The sequence below is a fragment of the Erythrolamprus reginae genome, chromosome 1, assembly GCF_031021105.1.
Source record: "Erythrolamprus reginae isolate rEryReg1 chromosome 1, rEryReg1.hap1, whole genome shotgun sequence".
In the NCBI taxonomy this organism is placed as follows: Eukaryota; Metazoa; Chordata; class Lepidosauria; order Squamata; family Dipsadidae; genus Erythrolamprus; species Erythrolamprus reginae.
Genome location: NC_091950.1, coordinates 268,451,858 through 268,467,304, shown reverse-complemented (window position 1 = coordinate 268,467,304; position 15,447 = coordinate 268,451,858). Strand labels below are relative to the sequence as shown.

At 39.6% G+C, this 15,447-nt stretch overlaps 1 protein-coding gene across 3 annotated transcripts in view; it reads right to left on the bottom strand.

The window, feature by feature from the left end:
• ASAP2 (ArfGAP with SH3 domain, ankyrin repeat and PH domain 2) overlaps positions 1-15,447 on the bottom strand; it is a 131,499-nt gene that overhangs the window by 31,179 nt on the left and 84,873 nt on the right. For all 3 annotated transcript variants that reach the window (XM_070732959.1, XM_070732961.1, XM_070732960.1), the window contains exons 12-14: positions 7,508-7,595; positions 562-610; positions 53-219 (exon numbers count right to left, since the gene is read on the bottom strand). In XM_070732959.1, the coding sequence (XP_070589060.1) occupies positions 53-219; positions 562-610; positions 7,508-7,595 (304 nt within the window). The remainder of the gene's footprint in view (positions 1-52; positions 220-561; positions 611-7,507; positions 7,596-15,447) is intronic.

The following is a 15,447-nucleotide window of genomic DNA, read 5'->3' as shown; positions in this document are numbered from 1 at the left end:
CCTGCTTAGACAGAAGGGAAAAGACAGTAATTTTATGAGATTTTAAAGTCACCTTGTGCGCCACAGTCACAACACATGTCATTTCCAGGCATTCTTTGCACATCAGATATTATTTCTTTTGTCAGTTCTTGGACAATGTTGTTTTCTCCCGTATTATCATCACCTTTGAAGGCATTATTTAAAGCTTCTTCTTTACTATTCTGCAGTACAGATATCCAACTTGGAAAATAAAAACATATATTACGGTGTGAAATGGAACTGACAGTTCCCTACCATCCACACAGAATGAAATTTAAATAAAGACAGAAGGTTTTTCTAAGGTTGAGGTTAGACTAACCAAAAAATAACAGAGACGACAAATTGCTTTCAAGTCAAATTTTCTAGGAATGGATTAGAAATCACGTAAAAAGAAACTGAGAAATAGAAAATGTGCTCGTTATAAAAGCTGAAAATATCTCTGAAGTGAGATCAGTTTCAGTTTGTGACAGCTTCATTTAATGAATTACAAATCCCAGTTGTGATCACTAAATGAAGACTACCTCTTACATTAGTGCAACTTACATTTGACAATCCTGTTCATCCTCTCCTTGGAAATGATATGTTCTGTCATCTATAAAATAATACAATTTCTCATTGTTCTATGTATTTAGTTTTATGAATAAATACATTTGTTCTTTATTCAAATTAAACATTTTAATGAACACTTAATTAACTCATGTATTAAAAAGCGATGTCATTATTGGGGTTTAAATCATTGCCCTATATGTTAAACAGGGTTAAAATTAACTATAACCTTCAAGTACAGTTAAGCAATCTAGAGGCAATTTTTTTTTCATCCTGCTCAGCACCAGCGAGAATAAAGAGGTTAGTACTCATTTTACAAGTCATTCTCAATAACATGTTGATTATTTCTCCATGTTTCCCCTTGTATCTGTAATATGATATTTGGTACCCCAAGAAGCACTCCTATCACAATACAGATACAGTTCATTTAGTGACCGTTCAAAGTTACAACACTGAAAAAACCCATGATCATGTGATGAAAATTCAGATGCTTGACAAATAGTTCATACTGATGGCCGTTGCTGTGTTTCAGGGTGATGTGCTGACAAGCAAAGTCAACAGAGAAGTCGGAATCACTTAACAACCGGGTTACTAACTTATCAACTGTGGCGATTCATTCAGTTAAGGTCACAAAATGGGGCAAAATTCACTCAACAAACGTTTCAGATATTTTGGCCTCAATTGTGATTGTAAGTTGAGGACAAATATCTTGCCATGCATTTTCTGTGGTCTTCTTAAGTAAATGGATATTTGGTTTTTGATCAGTTATAAGCAGGGGTCCCCAACCCTCAGAACGCGGCCTACTATCAGGTTGTGGCCTATTTAGAATTGGGCCTGACAAGCGGTTGGGTGGGCTGGTGCACATGCACAGCTCGACTTGTGCAAACGGCAGGCTGGTGTACGTGGTCACGCACTCAAAGCAACTCGCACGGCCCGGTTTCCCTCCCGCCATTTGGGCCGCCAAGCTGCAAAGGTTGGGGACTGCTGAGTTATACTGACTTTTATTTTCATAAAAGTTATTATTATTATTATTATTTTATTATTATTATTTTATTGTTATTATTATTATTGTTGTTGTTGTTATTATTATTATTATTTATTAGATTTGTATGCCTCCCCTCTCCGCAGACTCGGGGCGGCTCACAACAGTGATAAAAACAATACATGGTAACAAATCTAATAATTAAAATCTAAAATAACAGTTTTACATTAAAAAGTCTAAAAGGAAAAAGACCCCAATATATAAAAACATAAACACAGTCATATCATACACAAAACTACATAGGCAAGGGGAGATGTCTCAGTTCCCCTATGCCTGACGGCAGAGGTGGATTTTGAGAAGTCTATGAAAGGCAAGGAGGGTGGGGGCAATCCTAATCTCTGGGGGGAGCTGATTCCAGAGGGTCGGAGCCGCCACAGAGAAGGCTCTTCCCCTGGGTCCTGCCAGACAATATTGTTTAGTCAACAGGATCCGGAGAAGACCAACTATGTGGGACCTAACCGGCTGTTGGGATTCGTGCGGCAGAGGGCGGTCTCGCAGATAACCTGGTCCGGTGCCATGAAGGGCTAGTTCCTGCTAGCAATCAATATACCACTTCACAGTGTTTTACAGCCCTCCTTAAGCAGTTTATAGGGAGTAAGCATATTACCCCCAACAATCTGGGTCCTCATTTGGAAGGATGAAGGCTGAGTCAAACTTGAGCTTACTGAGATTCGATCTGCCAAACTGCTGGCAGCCAGTGATCAGCAGAAGTAGCTTGCAGTATTGCACTCTAAACACTGTGCCACCAAGGCTCTCTAGCTTCTAACTCACTTCAAACAGTTTTTTAAAAAAAACTATTTTTACTATCAAGCTTGATTACCAGTGGATGGTAGTCCACAGTCTTGCAACTAAAGTAATGCCAAAAGCCCAGCAAACTAAATACCCATTCCACCTCAAAAATGCCAGCATTATGAACTTGGCAGTTCTGTATCAAGCATCTGGGCACCTGAGATGAATAAGTGGAGAACAAAATAAAAACAATACTGTTTGCAGTGTCTGTCCTAAACACAAATAAATATAAGTGTGGATAATGACTTCCAAAAGGAAACTGTGCATCTTTAGTGAGCATTCAAAGTTACAATGGCACTGAAAATAAGTAACTTTGAACCATTTTTCACACTTAAGACCACTGCAGCATCGCCAGGGTCACACGATCAAAATTTGTACGGTGGGCAACTGGTTCATATTTATCACAGTTACAGAGTCCTGGAGGTCGCTTTGTGATTTTCTGACCAGAAAACTCAACGGGGAAGTCAGATTCACTTAAACAATGATGTTACTAATTTAACAACTGAAGGGATTCATGTAACAAGCATGGCAACAAAAATGGTTGCAAAAGGGGGGAAAACTCATTTAACAAATTTGTTACTTAGCAAGATAAATTTTGGGCTTAATGGTAGTTGTAAGTTGAGGGTTACCTATAAGTTATAAGGTGTATAATTCAATTGAAAAATAAATTGAAATCTGAATTTAGATTTAAACTGAATTCAAACTGAATTCGGACCAACAATCAATTAAGCAATAGCCCAAAGAAGAAACTGCCAAAGAGCCATCAGTAAACAACGCAACCAAAGAATCCCTAAAACCGCCCCCATCCATACAGACAAGCAAGACACTAGAATATAAACAGACACCAAACAGTACTCCTTATCATAGCTCCCTCTAACCTGAGCAGTGAGCAATCGCTCACTTAAAAATCATCATCAACTCAGAGTTTTCCAAACCTGCCCAGAAGCCGAGAGGGAAAGAGTGAGAGGGAAGGAGAGAGAGAGGAAGAGAGAGAAACAGATAGAAAAAAGAGAGGAAGGAAAAGAGAAAGAAAATCAAAATCTAGTTTGAAACTAGCTCAACTATTTAAGTGGCATTTTGATATTGATAGAGTTGCCCTATTATGAGCTCACTGTTATAGACACACAGTACAGTATTTTATTTTGAAATTCTCTGAGGCAAAACAGGGTGGGTTTTTTTATTTGTTGTTTTGTTTGTTTGTTTGTTTATTTATTATTTCTGTGCCGCCCAGTCCCGAAGGGACTGCTGCTCAGACACTATACTTTTCCGCGCCCCCCCCCCCCAAAAAAAAAATTAGAGGGAACACTGCTCCTTATTTGCATTGATGATAGATACAAACTAAATGTATTCTGCACTAATCTTGACTGCAGAAAATACGACCTCTGCAATAGAGTAGTAAATGTCTGGAAACACTTTACCTGATCCTGTTGTAAGTTTCCCTAACCCCCGTAACTTTTACCTTAAACTGTCTACCATGGACCTTACACCAGTGGTTCTCAAGCTTTCTAATGCCTCGACCAGTGTTCCCTTTAATTTTTTTTTGGGGGGGGGGGGGCGGAAAAGTATAGTGGAAATACAAGAGATAAAGGAAAGACAATTGGACAGGGGACGAAAGGCACACTAGTGCACTTATGTACGCCCCTTATACCTCCACATGCTAGGAAGCACTACACAACTCTTGTAATGAGCATCTGCAATGAAGTTATAATGAATGTGCAAATGTGAAATGTGGAAAAAGATCCTTTTTTATCCACATTCATCAGAAATAGGATGTCTGCAAGGGTTTTATGTTAACAAGGCAAAAAACAAACAAACCCCAAAACACCCAAACAATAATCCTAAACAGTTGTAGGACCCAACTATTGACTAAATATTTCAGTCCAGAAAAACAGTATTAAAAAGAATGAAAAAAGACAGCTGCCGTCATTTTCTTGGCATATCACGAAGGTGTACAAAATAGAATATAGCAAAAGAAATGAGAAATATGTGAAGAAAAGGTCATAGGTTTTGAAAGATCATAGATGTTATCTAATCCAACTTCCTTCAATGAAAGGGCCATTGGATAATTGCCAATGACCATCTACTCTTTGTTTAAAGGCCTTTTAGGAAAGGCAAAACTACCACATTATATGGCAACGTATTCCCCTGGATAACAGATCAAAACAATTGGGAAGGTAATTCAGATGTATAACATGGGATTGCTTCCTGGGAGCTTTAGCCTATCCATTTAAGAACACCAATTTTCTACTTGTAACAAACTAGATATGGGTAAACAATGTCAAATCTAGCTTCATTTGGGGAATGACACACAGCAACCAGAGTAAAACCATTAAAAAAAAAAAAGCAAAATCTTTTGTTAAACTTGTCTGTTTTCTTATTATTGGGGAGCTATGGAATAATTATTTCCAAACTTATAATGGGGTCTTGAATTGGGCTTAGATTTGAACTTTAATTATGGCTATGTTATATTGAGACCATTCCAAATATGAATAAAGCAAATACTGAAGCAAAGATTCGTGCAGGTAAAAGGAGCAGAATGAAAGAATCAGCACATCTATCACATGTACTCGGTCTTCAAAGTAATCAGCATAAGTTCACAAACAAAACAACATCAACAAACAGCATTCAGTAATTCAGAATATTTTCAAAGCGTGTGGTCATTTTCATTTTTCTTTGTATTTCTGTATTTTATATTTTGATAAACTAATGAAATTTTAACAAAAAGGTGTGGGGTGCACCAAGCAGTTTTGGAATATAATGAAATGAAGGCGATACCTAAAAAGTTTCAATAGAATCAAAAATTCAGTAATGCTAACTCCAAACTGTTGTGGTTAGCTCTGGCCCAGCTCCTGCCCCAAGGACTGTGGATGTGGGGGAGACATCCACACGTTGCAGGCCTGTTTTGCCCCCGGTGGAATCTGCTGATGAAGGCTCCTCTGACCAAAAAGACATGAGTGACAGGGATGAGGAGAGTGTGGCAGACAGCTCAGAAGGAGATCAATTATCTAGCTCCTCCTTGGATTCAGAACAAGAGTTAATGATACAGCCATGCATGCGGAGAGCGATGCATAGGCAACAACAACTGAGAGATTATTATCAAAGAAAATGAGGCCACCTGTGGTTGGGTGGGGCTGTGGTAATTAGTGGGGCTGCTATAAATAGCAGCCTGTGGGTTTGGCCATTGTGGTGGATTATCTGATCGTTGTGTTTCGTGACTGCTTTACTGACTTTGACTTTTTGTGTGTGCTGATTTTCCCCCCGCTTTGAAACTAAACCAGAGCAAAGTGTGTTTCATTTTGTGAAAGAAGGACTGTGAATTGCCTCACAGCTGCAAGCTAAGTATCACAGGACTGAAAAGGGTCTTGTATAAATTACCAGTTTGTTTGGAGACCAGTGCTCTTTGCTATACCAAAAGAGGGCTTAGGTTAAGTGAATCTTCATTATAAAGAACTTTGTTTTTGAATTTTCAAACGTGTGTGTGTCTGAAATTTGTACCTGTGAATTTTTGGGAGGATTCTACCAGAGAGCCCGACAGAACACAAACCATATTTTAATTCTAAAAAAATGAGGATTGTTTTAAATACAGTTGTGTGTGAAACAGTAAAAATACTGTTTAAATGTTATTATTTCTAGCGTCTTGTTTACACGAATCAGTAAAATCCAATGAACTATCAGAAAGAGCCACTGAATCTTATCTCATTAATACTTTGCTTAATGCATCAGGGTATCTGGGATACTGTTACTGCAATATGTGGAATTATACGTAGTAACAAAATATACAGCTGTTTACTGTGAAATTCACTTCTCTTCCTTTTATGACTTCTTACTTTTGACCACATTTTATCTCTCAATTTTTTGTGGTTTGCCGGTTTGGTTCCCTGCTGTAGTTCTTTCCTGCTAGGTAAAACTCTCCTTTTACACTGAAGTGACCTTCCCATTTCCTTTACAAAAGTTGCACTGCATGGACAGATTACGGTTCTTCCACAGTAACCATGCTTACAACTGCTTTGTGCCAAAGGAGCAGAAAGAAATGGGCCTCTGAGATCTGTTAATGTGCTCTGACATTTCTTGGTACAAAAGAAGAAATCCTACACTCAAGAAAATATATTGTTATATATTTTTATATTTTTAAATACCGTAATTTTATCATTTGCCTTTCAATTTTTTTTTAAAAAACCTCTCTGCATTATTCTACATGATGAATGAGATTTAATTATGTAGAACAGTGTTTTTCAACCAGTGTGCTGCGGCACACTAGTGTGCCGTGAGACATGGTCAGCTGTGCCGCGAAGCTCAGAGAGAAAGAAAACAAGAGAGAGAGAAAGAAAGAGAGAGAGAAAGAAAGAGAGAGAGAAAGAAAACAAGATAGAGAGAGAGAAAGAGAGAGAGAGAAAGAAAGCAAGAGACAGAAAGAGAGAAAGAACGAGAGAGAGAAAAAGAAAACAAGAGATAGAGAAAGAGAGAGAGAAAAAAGCAAGAGAGAGAGAAAGCAAGAGAGAAAGAGAACAAGAGAGAAAAAAGCAAGAGAGAGCAAGAGAGAGAAAGAAGGAGAGAAAGAGAGGGAGGGAAGGTGGGAGAGAGAAAGACATAGAGGGAGGGAGGGAGAAAGAAAGAGGGAGGGATAGAGAGAGAAAAGAAGAAGGGAGAGAAAGAGGGACGGAAAGAGAAATAGAGCGAAAGGGAGGAAAAGAGAGAAAAAAATTTTGTCCAAACTTTTTTGAGCCCGCCCCTTTCCCCCCCCCCCCCCAATGTGCCCCAGGATTTTGTAAAATTAAAAAATGTGCCGTGGCTCAAAAAAAGGTTGAAAATCACTGATGTAGAAACATCTTAAATACAGGAAAGCACAGTTGAATCCAATTTGAAAAAATGTATAAAGTTGCATCTCACAGTTAGCGTAGCAGTGATAACAGATAATAGCAACAGATAGCTTCATTGACACACATATATGAAAAGACAAATGTTTATACACAACAAGCTGCAGTAAATATATTCTTAACTATAGTTACATACTGAGCATCGGAATCTCCTGTTAATTCCTTTTCTGAGACAATATGGAATTTATGTAGAGCTAACTAAAATCAGAGCACCTACAAAACTGAACAACAAACCTACGTGATATGAGGTCAAAACATTTTTTCTCTTCTGGATTTGTTTTCACTTGGCAAGTTAACAGATTGAGCTTTGCAGGAGGTCGGTTTGCCTGATTAAAGAAAAACAAAACAAAAAGGAAATCCCTTAGTAAAGAACATATAAAGAATATAGACATTTTCTGTTTCCATTCATTCTGAAAGGAAAAATCCTCCTGCAGTTAAGCGCACCAAAGCTGTGCTTGCAGAAATTAATGCAATAGACAGATAGCTAATGTTTTTGAATAATACATCACAAGTTGAATTACTATTTTTAGGCTGGGCTTGGGTCAACTTAAAAGTTTTGGTATGATAATAAAATAAATTTTCTACTCAAGTATTTTTTTTCCAACGTGGCAGATTATTCTTTTCAGCAACTCATATCGACGTGATTTATATTTTTAGGATAAAAATGGGCAAGTAATTACTTATGGGCAGTTTTCCTGCTTAAAACTTGACTAATGGAATTTAACTTGTAGAGGAAACATCTGGCTTGTATCTGGTAATGAAATTAATCGTGACCAATTAAAAAAAAGCATACTTTTATAAGAGAATTAATAGGACTGGAAGGAAATGCAGGCCTCCCTTATGTTTAAATACCACACATTACTGTACACTTAACATTTAGTTTTTATATTAATAATGGCAGATCAGCAGAATTAAAGATGAATTACTTTGGTAACTGACAGAACAATACAGAATTACATATAAAGCTTAACCATTAAAACAAGACAGAGCAGTTCCATAATATGCACAGCAAAAAAAAAATCCTTTTATTAATTGCAGCCATAGACCTCAAGCAGACATTAGTGGCATTCATAACCAAAGATAAAGTGTATTCTATTATTAAGAATATAGCCGATACTGATGGGGGGAAATGGGATAAACATTATCTTGATATATTATTTTCTCATGCTACTATGTAAAGACCTCTTTGCATGTTACTGCAGGTGGAGGAATGAACTTAGTTCCAACCTCTGCTCTGAAAAAATGAATAAAAGTCAGAAATTGAATTGAAATGTGGCAACAGGAAATAAAACTGAAGAAATACAATTTATTTTCCTGACTAAAAGAGAAAAAGTTTTTAGAAGCCAATGAAGCAACTTTAGCAATGTTATGCAATTGATTCCCAGGGTTTTTAATTATGAGTGTGATCTGAAGGGTCTTATTAAAACTGCAATCAATGGGCTTAGTGTTATGCAAACCTACTTCTAAATCAACGCAATGTTATATTGGCATAGCAATGCTTTTGTTCCTTTTTTCTTCCTGAGAACACAACAATACTTACTGCATAAATATATGCTTCCTGGAAATGATGTTCTAATCAGAAAACATTGTTGACCTTAATCATTAAAAAGATGGTGTTTTTTTTAATTGATGGAAGGAACAAAAATAGCCAGATCTATTTGTTTCCAAATTAACAATGTTAGGAATGGCTTGGGTTTGCACAATATGAACTACCATAAACCACACCTCACTAGCTGTATTTTACAGCATTCCAAGCCAGGAGAACAAAGTAGGGATAGCATGGGGTCATCATTAGGGTGGGTTGAAACTTACCTTGCCACCGGTTCGCTAACTCCTGCGCCATGTGGCCTTGCCATGTGAGCACACATGTGCAGTGCCAAAAACCAGGCTTCTGCGCATGCACAGAAGCAAAAAATAGGGGGGGGGGCAGCCAGAAACAAGATGATGGTGCGTGTGCAGTGTTGAAAACCTGGCTTCTGCGCATGCGCAGAAGCAAAACCTTGCAAAAAAATTAGCAAAAAAAAAAGGCCGAAAGCAACATGGCGGTGCATACGTAGTGCCGAAAACTTTGTTTCTGCACATGCGTAGCAACAAAAAACAACAACACCCCCCCAAACCCCTCCCCAAAAGATGGCGGCCTCCATAGACCAGTGATGTCGCCACCAGTTTATGACCACTTAGAAACATAGAAACATAGAAGTCTGACGGCAGAAAAAGACCTCATGGTCCATCTAGTCTGCCCTTATACTATTTTCTGTATTTTATCTTAGGATGGATATACAGTATGTTTATCCCAGGCATGTTTAAATTCAGTTACTGTGGATTTATCTACCACGTCTGCTGGAAGTTTGTTCCAAGGATCTACTACTCTTTCAGTAAAATAATATTTTCTCATGTTGCTTCTGATCTTTCCCCCAACTAACTTCAGATTGTGTCCCCTTGTTCTTGTGTTCACTTTCCTATTAAAAACACTTCCCTCCTGGACCTTATTTAACCCTTTGACATATTTAAATGTTTCGATCATGTCCCCCCCTTTCCTTCTGTCCTCCAGACTATACAGATTGAGTTCATTAAGTCTTTCCTGATACGTTTTATGCTTAAGACCTTCCACCATTCTTGTAGCCCGTCTTTGGACCCGTTCAATTTTGTCAATATCTTTTTGCAGGTGAGGTCTCCAGAACTGAGCACAGTATTCCAAATGTGGTCTCACCAGCACTCTATATAGCGGGATGATAATCTCCCTCTTCCTGTTTGTTATACCTCTAGCTATGCAGCCAAGCATCCTACTTCTATAGAATCGATGCGAACCGGGAGGGGTCTACCTCTACCTATGACAGAAATTGCCCCTCACCTCTTACAATGTGCTCTCCCCCTGCATCAACACAGTGCTTTGTCTGAGATTACTGTTCTGCTACTTCTAGCCTTCTTCCCAAATTCCCATATATCTTTTCTATCTGCTCCTTGCCTCTCAATCAGTTTTCCTGTCTTTTTGTTGCCTCTCTGAATTTATATTTTTCTCCGCTCCCCCATTTGACTTCTCTGGTCTTTCATTCTCCCACTGTCTTTCCACCTTTTTCTCTCTGATTTCCATTTCCTTATTCTATCATCAATCTGTCCTACTTACCTTGTTTCCTCGAAAATAAGACTTATTTTTGAGGAAACAAGATAAGTAGGCCCGATTGGCTGGGTCTCATTTTCTTTTGGGCCCCAAAATATGCAGTAGGGCTTATTTCTGGGGGGTGTCTTATTTTTTCTCCCATGTACAGAAGGCCCACTTGTTATGCTTGCCATGCACCCCACATCGTCTTACATTAGGACCCCTAGAGTCAGGCCACTCACGACCGAACCCCGCCTCACACTGCAGCCTTGTCCAGCATGTGACTGTGGCCACGAGGTAAGGCTGAGAGTAGAGCTGCCCCACGCGCCCTGTACCAGCTTACCTCAGGGTCCCCAAAGCCAGCCCATCCATGTCCCGACACCTGCCTCGCCTCACAGCTACGGCACACCACTCAACTTCCTGCTCTGTTCCAGCCACAAGCAGAAAAAATGGGCCAGTGGCAATGTGAGTTCCTGCTACACATGGCTGCTGATGCTGCCACCATGAGGCAGGTATTGGATGTGGGTGGCCTAAGCTGTGGGGGCCTTGAGGTAAGCAGGTGTGAGGCGTGTGGGGCAGCCCCACTACCTCCTGCCTTGCCTTGAGGCTGGGGCACTCTGAGCAACCAGACAGAATTTATTTATTATTTATTTATTTATTTATTATTTAGATTTGTATGCCGCCCCTCTCCGAAGACTTGGGGCGGCTCACAACAAGATAGAACAAATCATAAATAATCCAAATAACTTTAAAATATTTAAAGATTTAAAAGAACCCCATATACTAACAGACACACACACAAACATACCATGTATAAATTGAACATGCCCGGGGGAGGTGTTTCAATTCCCCCATGCCTGACCGCAAAGGTGGGTTTTAAGGAGTTTACGGAAGGCAGGAAGAGTAGGGGCAGTTCTAATCTCTGGGGGGAGTTGGTTCCAGAGAGTCGGTGCCGCCACAGAGAAGGCTCTTCCCCTGGGGCCCGCCAACCGACATTGTTTAGTTGACGGGACCCGGAGAAGGCCCACTCTGTGGGACCTAATCGGTTGCTGGGATTCGTGAGGCAGGAGGCGGTGTCGGAGATATTCTGGTCCAGTGCCATGAAGGGTTTTAAAGGTCATAACCAACACAGAATTGGTGAGCAGCTGGCTGCACAGGTTCTTAAGTAGGACTTATTTTGGGGGTAGGACTTGCATTAGGCGTACATGTATTTTATTTATTTATTAGTTGGACTTATATGCCGCCCCTCTCCGTGGACTCGGGGCGGCTCACAGCATCTCAATAACAAAAATACAATATGTAAGCATTTCTAGGTCCAATTAATAGTGACAATGAATTTAATAATAATAATAATAATTAATAATTTATTAGATTTGTATGCTGCCCCTCTCCGCAGACTCGGGGCGGCTCACAACAATAATAATAACAATGTGCAATGTAACAAATCTAATATTGAAAAGAAAGTATCTAAAAACCCATCATTTAAAAACCATACATCACAAACATACCATACATAAAACTATATAAGCCTGGGGGAGATGTCTCAATTCCCCCATGCCTGGCGATATAGGTGGGTCTTAAGCAATTTACGAAAAACAAGGAGGGTAGGGGCAATTCTGATCTCTGGGGGGAGTTGATTCCAGAGGGCCAGGGTCGCCACAGAGAAGGCTCTTCCCCTGGCGCCCGCCAGACAACATTGTTTTGTCGACGGGACCCGGAGAAGGCCAACTTTGTGAGACCTAACTGGTCGCTGGGATTCGTGCGGCAGAAGACAGTCCCGGAGGTATTCTGGTCTGATGACATGTAGGGCTTTATAGGTCATTACCAACACTTTGAATTGTGACCGGAAACTGATTGGCAGGCAATGCAAGCCACGGAGTGTTGGAGAGACGTGGTCAAACCTAAGTAATCCCACAATAGCTCTCGCGGCCGCATTCTGCATGATCTGAAGTTTCCGAACACTTTTCAAAGGTAGCCCCATGTAGAGAGCATTGCAGTAGTCAAACCTCAAGGTGAAGAGGGCATGAGCGACTGTGAGCAATGACTCCCTGTCCAAATAGAGCCACAATTGGTGCACCAGGCGAACCTGGGCAATTTTAATAATAAAATTATTTAAAAATTAAACTTTTAAAAATCAAGCATTCACATACATACTACCACATCCAACACATTCACTGGGCAGAGGCTGGGGGCTAGTGACCCCAAGCCTGACGGCATAAGTGTGTTTTCAGATTCTTACGAAAGGCAAGGAGGGTGGGGGCAGTGCAGATCTCTGGAGAGAGTTGATTCCAGAGGGCCGGGCCCCCCACAGAGAAGGCTCTTCCCCTAGGACCCACCAAACAACATTTTCTAGTTGATGGGACCTGGAGAAGGCCAACTCTGTGGGACCTAACCGGACGCTGGGATTCTTGCGGCAGAATACATAAAAATATTTTCGGTATAAGTCTTATTTTCGGGAAAGCAGGGTACCAGAACCTTTTCCCTCTCCAGTTTTTATGCTTTTTCATTATCCCCAGCACTATATTCCTTTTCTTTTGCCTCTACCTAACTCTAACTCTTCCCTATCCAGTCTGCTTTCTCCTTCTTCTTCTTTTTTCATTTCTTTGATATGTACTGGATAAAATAAATACAGATGATCTTTTCGGGGTCTAGGAAAAGTCACATTCAACATAAAATAAAGATTTTATACCCACTCACTCTGGATCCTTGATCCTTCCCAGTATGGCAATCCTTAAAATGAGAGAAGCTGCCATCTCTCTTCAAGCTGAAATCTAATAAAATCACATCATGGCTTTGCGTGATGTAAGAACTCATTAATAATGAGCATCTGTCCTTTCCTGTTTGTAAAAGTAATTTGCCTGAATGTTGAAGTGAGTTTTATCCCAAATGTGTCAGGTTAATTAATTCAAAATAGAAGCTGTTCCAGATGAGGAAGTGCCTACTTAGAAAATGTTTTTGATGGCAGATTTAAAGGGACAGAGTGGATGGGTGGAATAAGATTAGGATGGCAGAAATGCTGCTGTGCCCTATTCCCTTCTTCCCAACCCAGCTCCTCCAAAACAACAACATACGCAACAACACATTTCATGCAAAATCGGATGAAGAAAAAAGAAGGAATTTCTCCTGCATAGAACATAACAATGGGAGGCACCAGGATCACTGCAAACCCAATATAAAAAGTCCGAAAGTAATGATGCTGTGCCAGATAGGTTTTCATGATCTAAACATGAAGAATCCAAGATTTAATTTGATCTAAGCCTAAATCTCAGAACATCTGCAGCAATAGTTAACAGAGGAATTCTCAACACAAAATATATTCATTTGAGCAAATGAGTAAATTTGAGCTGTACTGATATTAAAGCAAAACATACAAGTTATCACACAGCAAACTATCTTTGGCACACTTTGTGTGTAGAATAATTGCTGCAAGTGCTTGGAAAGACGGCCTGGTTGTAACCTAGATGCTTAAAAGCACAAATCTTCTTTTTAAATGATTCTTTTGCTACAGCTCACTAAGGCATGATCTGTTGTAAATAAAATTTGTTAAATAAGGCACAATAGCTATTGCATATTATGTAAGAGTTCAAAAGCTATAACCAACATTGTTTATGTTGTGGTTAGCTATGGCCCAGCTCCTGCCCCAAGGAATGTGGAGGTGGATGTGGGGGAAACATCCACATGCCACAGGCTTGTTTTGCTCCCGATAGAATCTGCTGACAAAGTCTCCTCTGACGAAGGAAGCGTGAGTGACAGGGAAGAGGGGAGTTTGGCAGACAGCCCAGGAGGAGATCAATCATCCTTATCATCCCTGGATTCTGAACAAAAACTTATGACGGACCCATGCATGCTTAGAGTGATGCATACGAGAGAACAATTGAAGGATTATTACAGGAGATAAGTGAGGCCACATTTGATTGGGTGGGGCTGCTGTAATTAGTGCTACAGATAAAAAGAGCAGCGTGCTGGTTTAGCCTCGTGGAAGTTTATCTGATTCATAGTTTCGTCAAGATCGTGGTTTGCTGTTTCCCTGTTCAAGACTGTGTGTGGAATTTCTGGACTTTGGAATTGGACTCAATTTCCCAGTTACTGGGTGAGAAATTGGATTGCATTTCACCTGTTCCTTGTGTGTACCAGAAACTCCCTTTGACATTTAAAAAGGGAGTTGTTCCTGCTTTTCTGTTGATAAAGACTTTTTGTTTTCCTTCTATCGTGTGGTGTGTGTCTGTTTGGACTAATCACCCTGTAATTACGGGCGGTTGGAACACCCCGGCAGAACAGTTTAGAAGAGATAAAATGAGTGTTTCAAATCAGTTAGGTTTAAGGCACCCATTTTTTGCTCCTCTAATCACCCTAACATGCCAAAGAAAGCCCATATTTTTGGCCGCCCCCCTTGGGCACCATGCATTCCTCAGATAACAATTTTGCACATTTGCATACACACTAAACCATTATTTAGAAGCCATAGTGACTAGCTTATTGCATGGGTAGAATCAGCCAGTACAAAATAAAAGAACTCAGAATTGTATTTTTTTTCTTTCTACAAATTACCATTGCAAGATATCAGTGAAAAAAAGGACTTTAAAAGTTCTAAAACCCAGAATAAAAGAAAGTTGGGAATTATATTATAAAGTCAAGTATAAGTTGATCGAGTCAATGGGATTACCTATCCGAAAAGGAGCTGAAAGTAGTTATTGGAGAAAGAAAACAGCAGCAGAATTGAAAAATGGAAATTGAATAGATGTTTTTAGTATTTCAAATGAATTTCAAATGAATTGTAAATATAAAATTAAATATATTATTATGAAATTATCATTTGGACATAATAATTATTTCAATTATTTCAATTACTTTACTAATTAAAAGGGTACCTAAATGACACCTGGCCCTCTCAATTCCTGGCAAATGGATGGGGAAGAAATTGAGATAGTAACATATTTTATTTTCCTGGGCTCCAAGATCCCCACAAATCGGGACTGCAGCCAAAATTAAAAGATACAGTACTTGCTCCTGGGGAGGAATGCTATGGCAAATCTAAACAGTATACTAAAAAGCAGAGAGAGCACCCTGCCAACAAAAGTTTG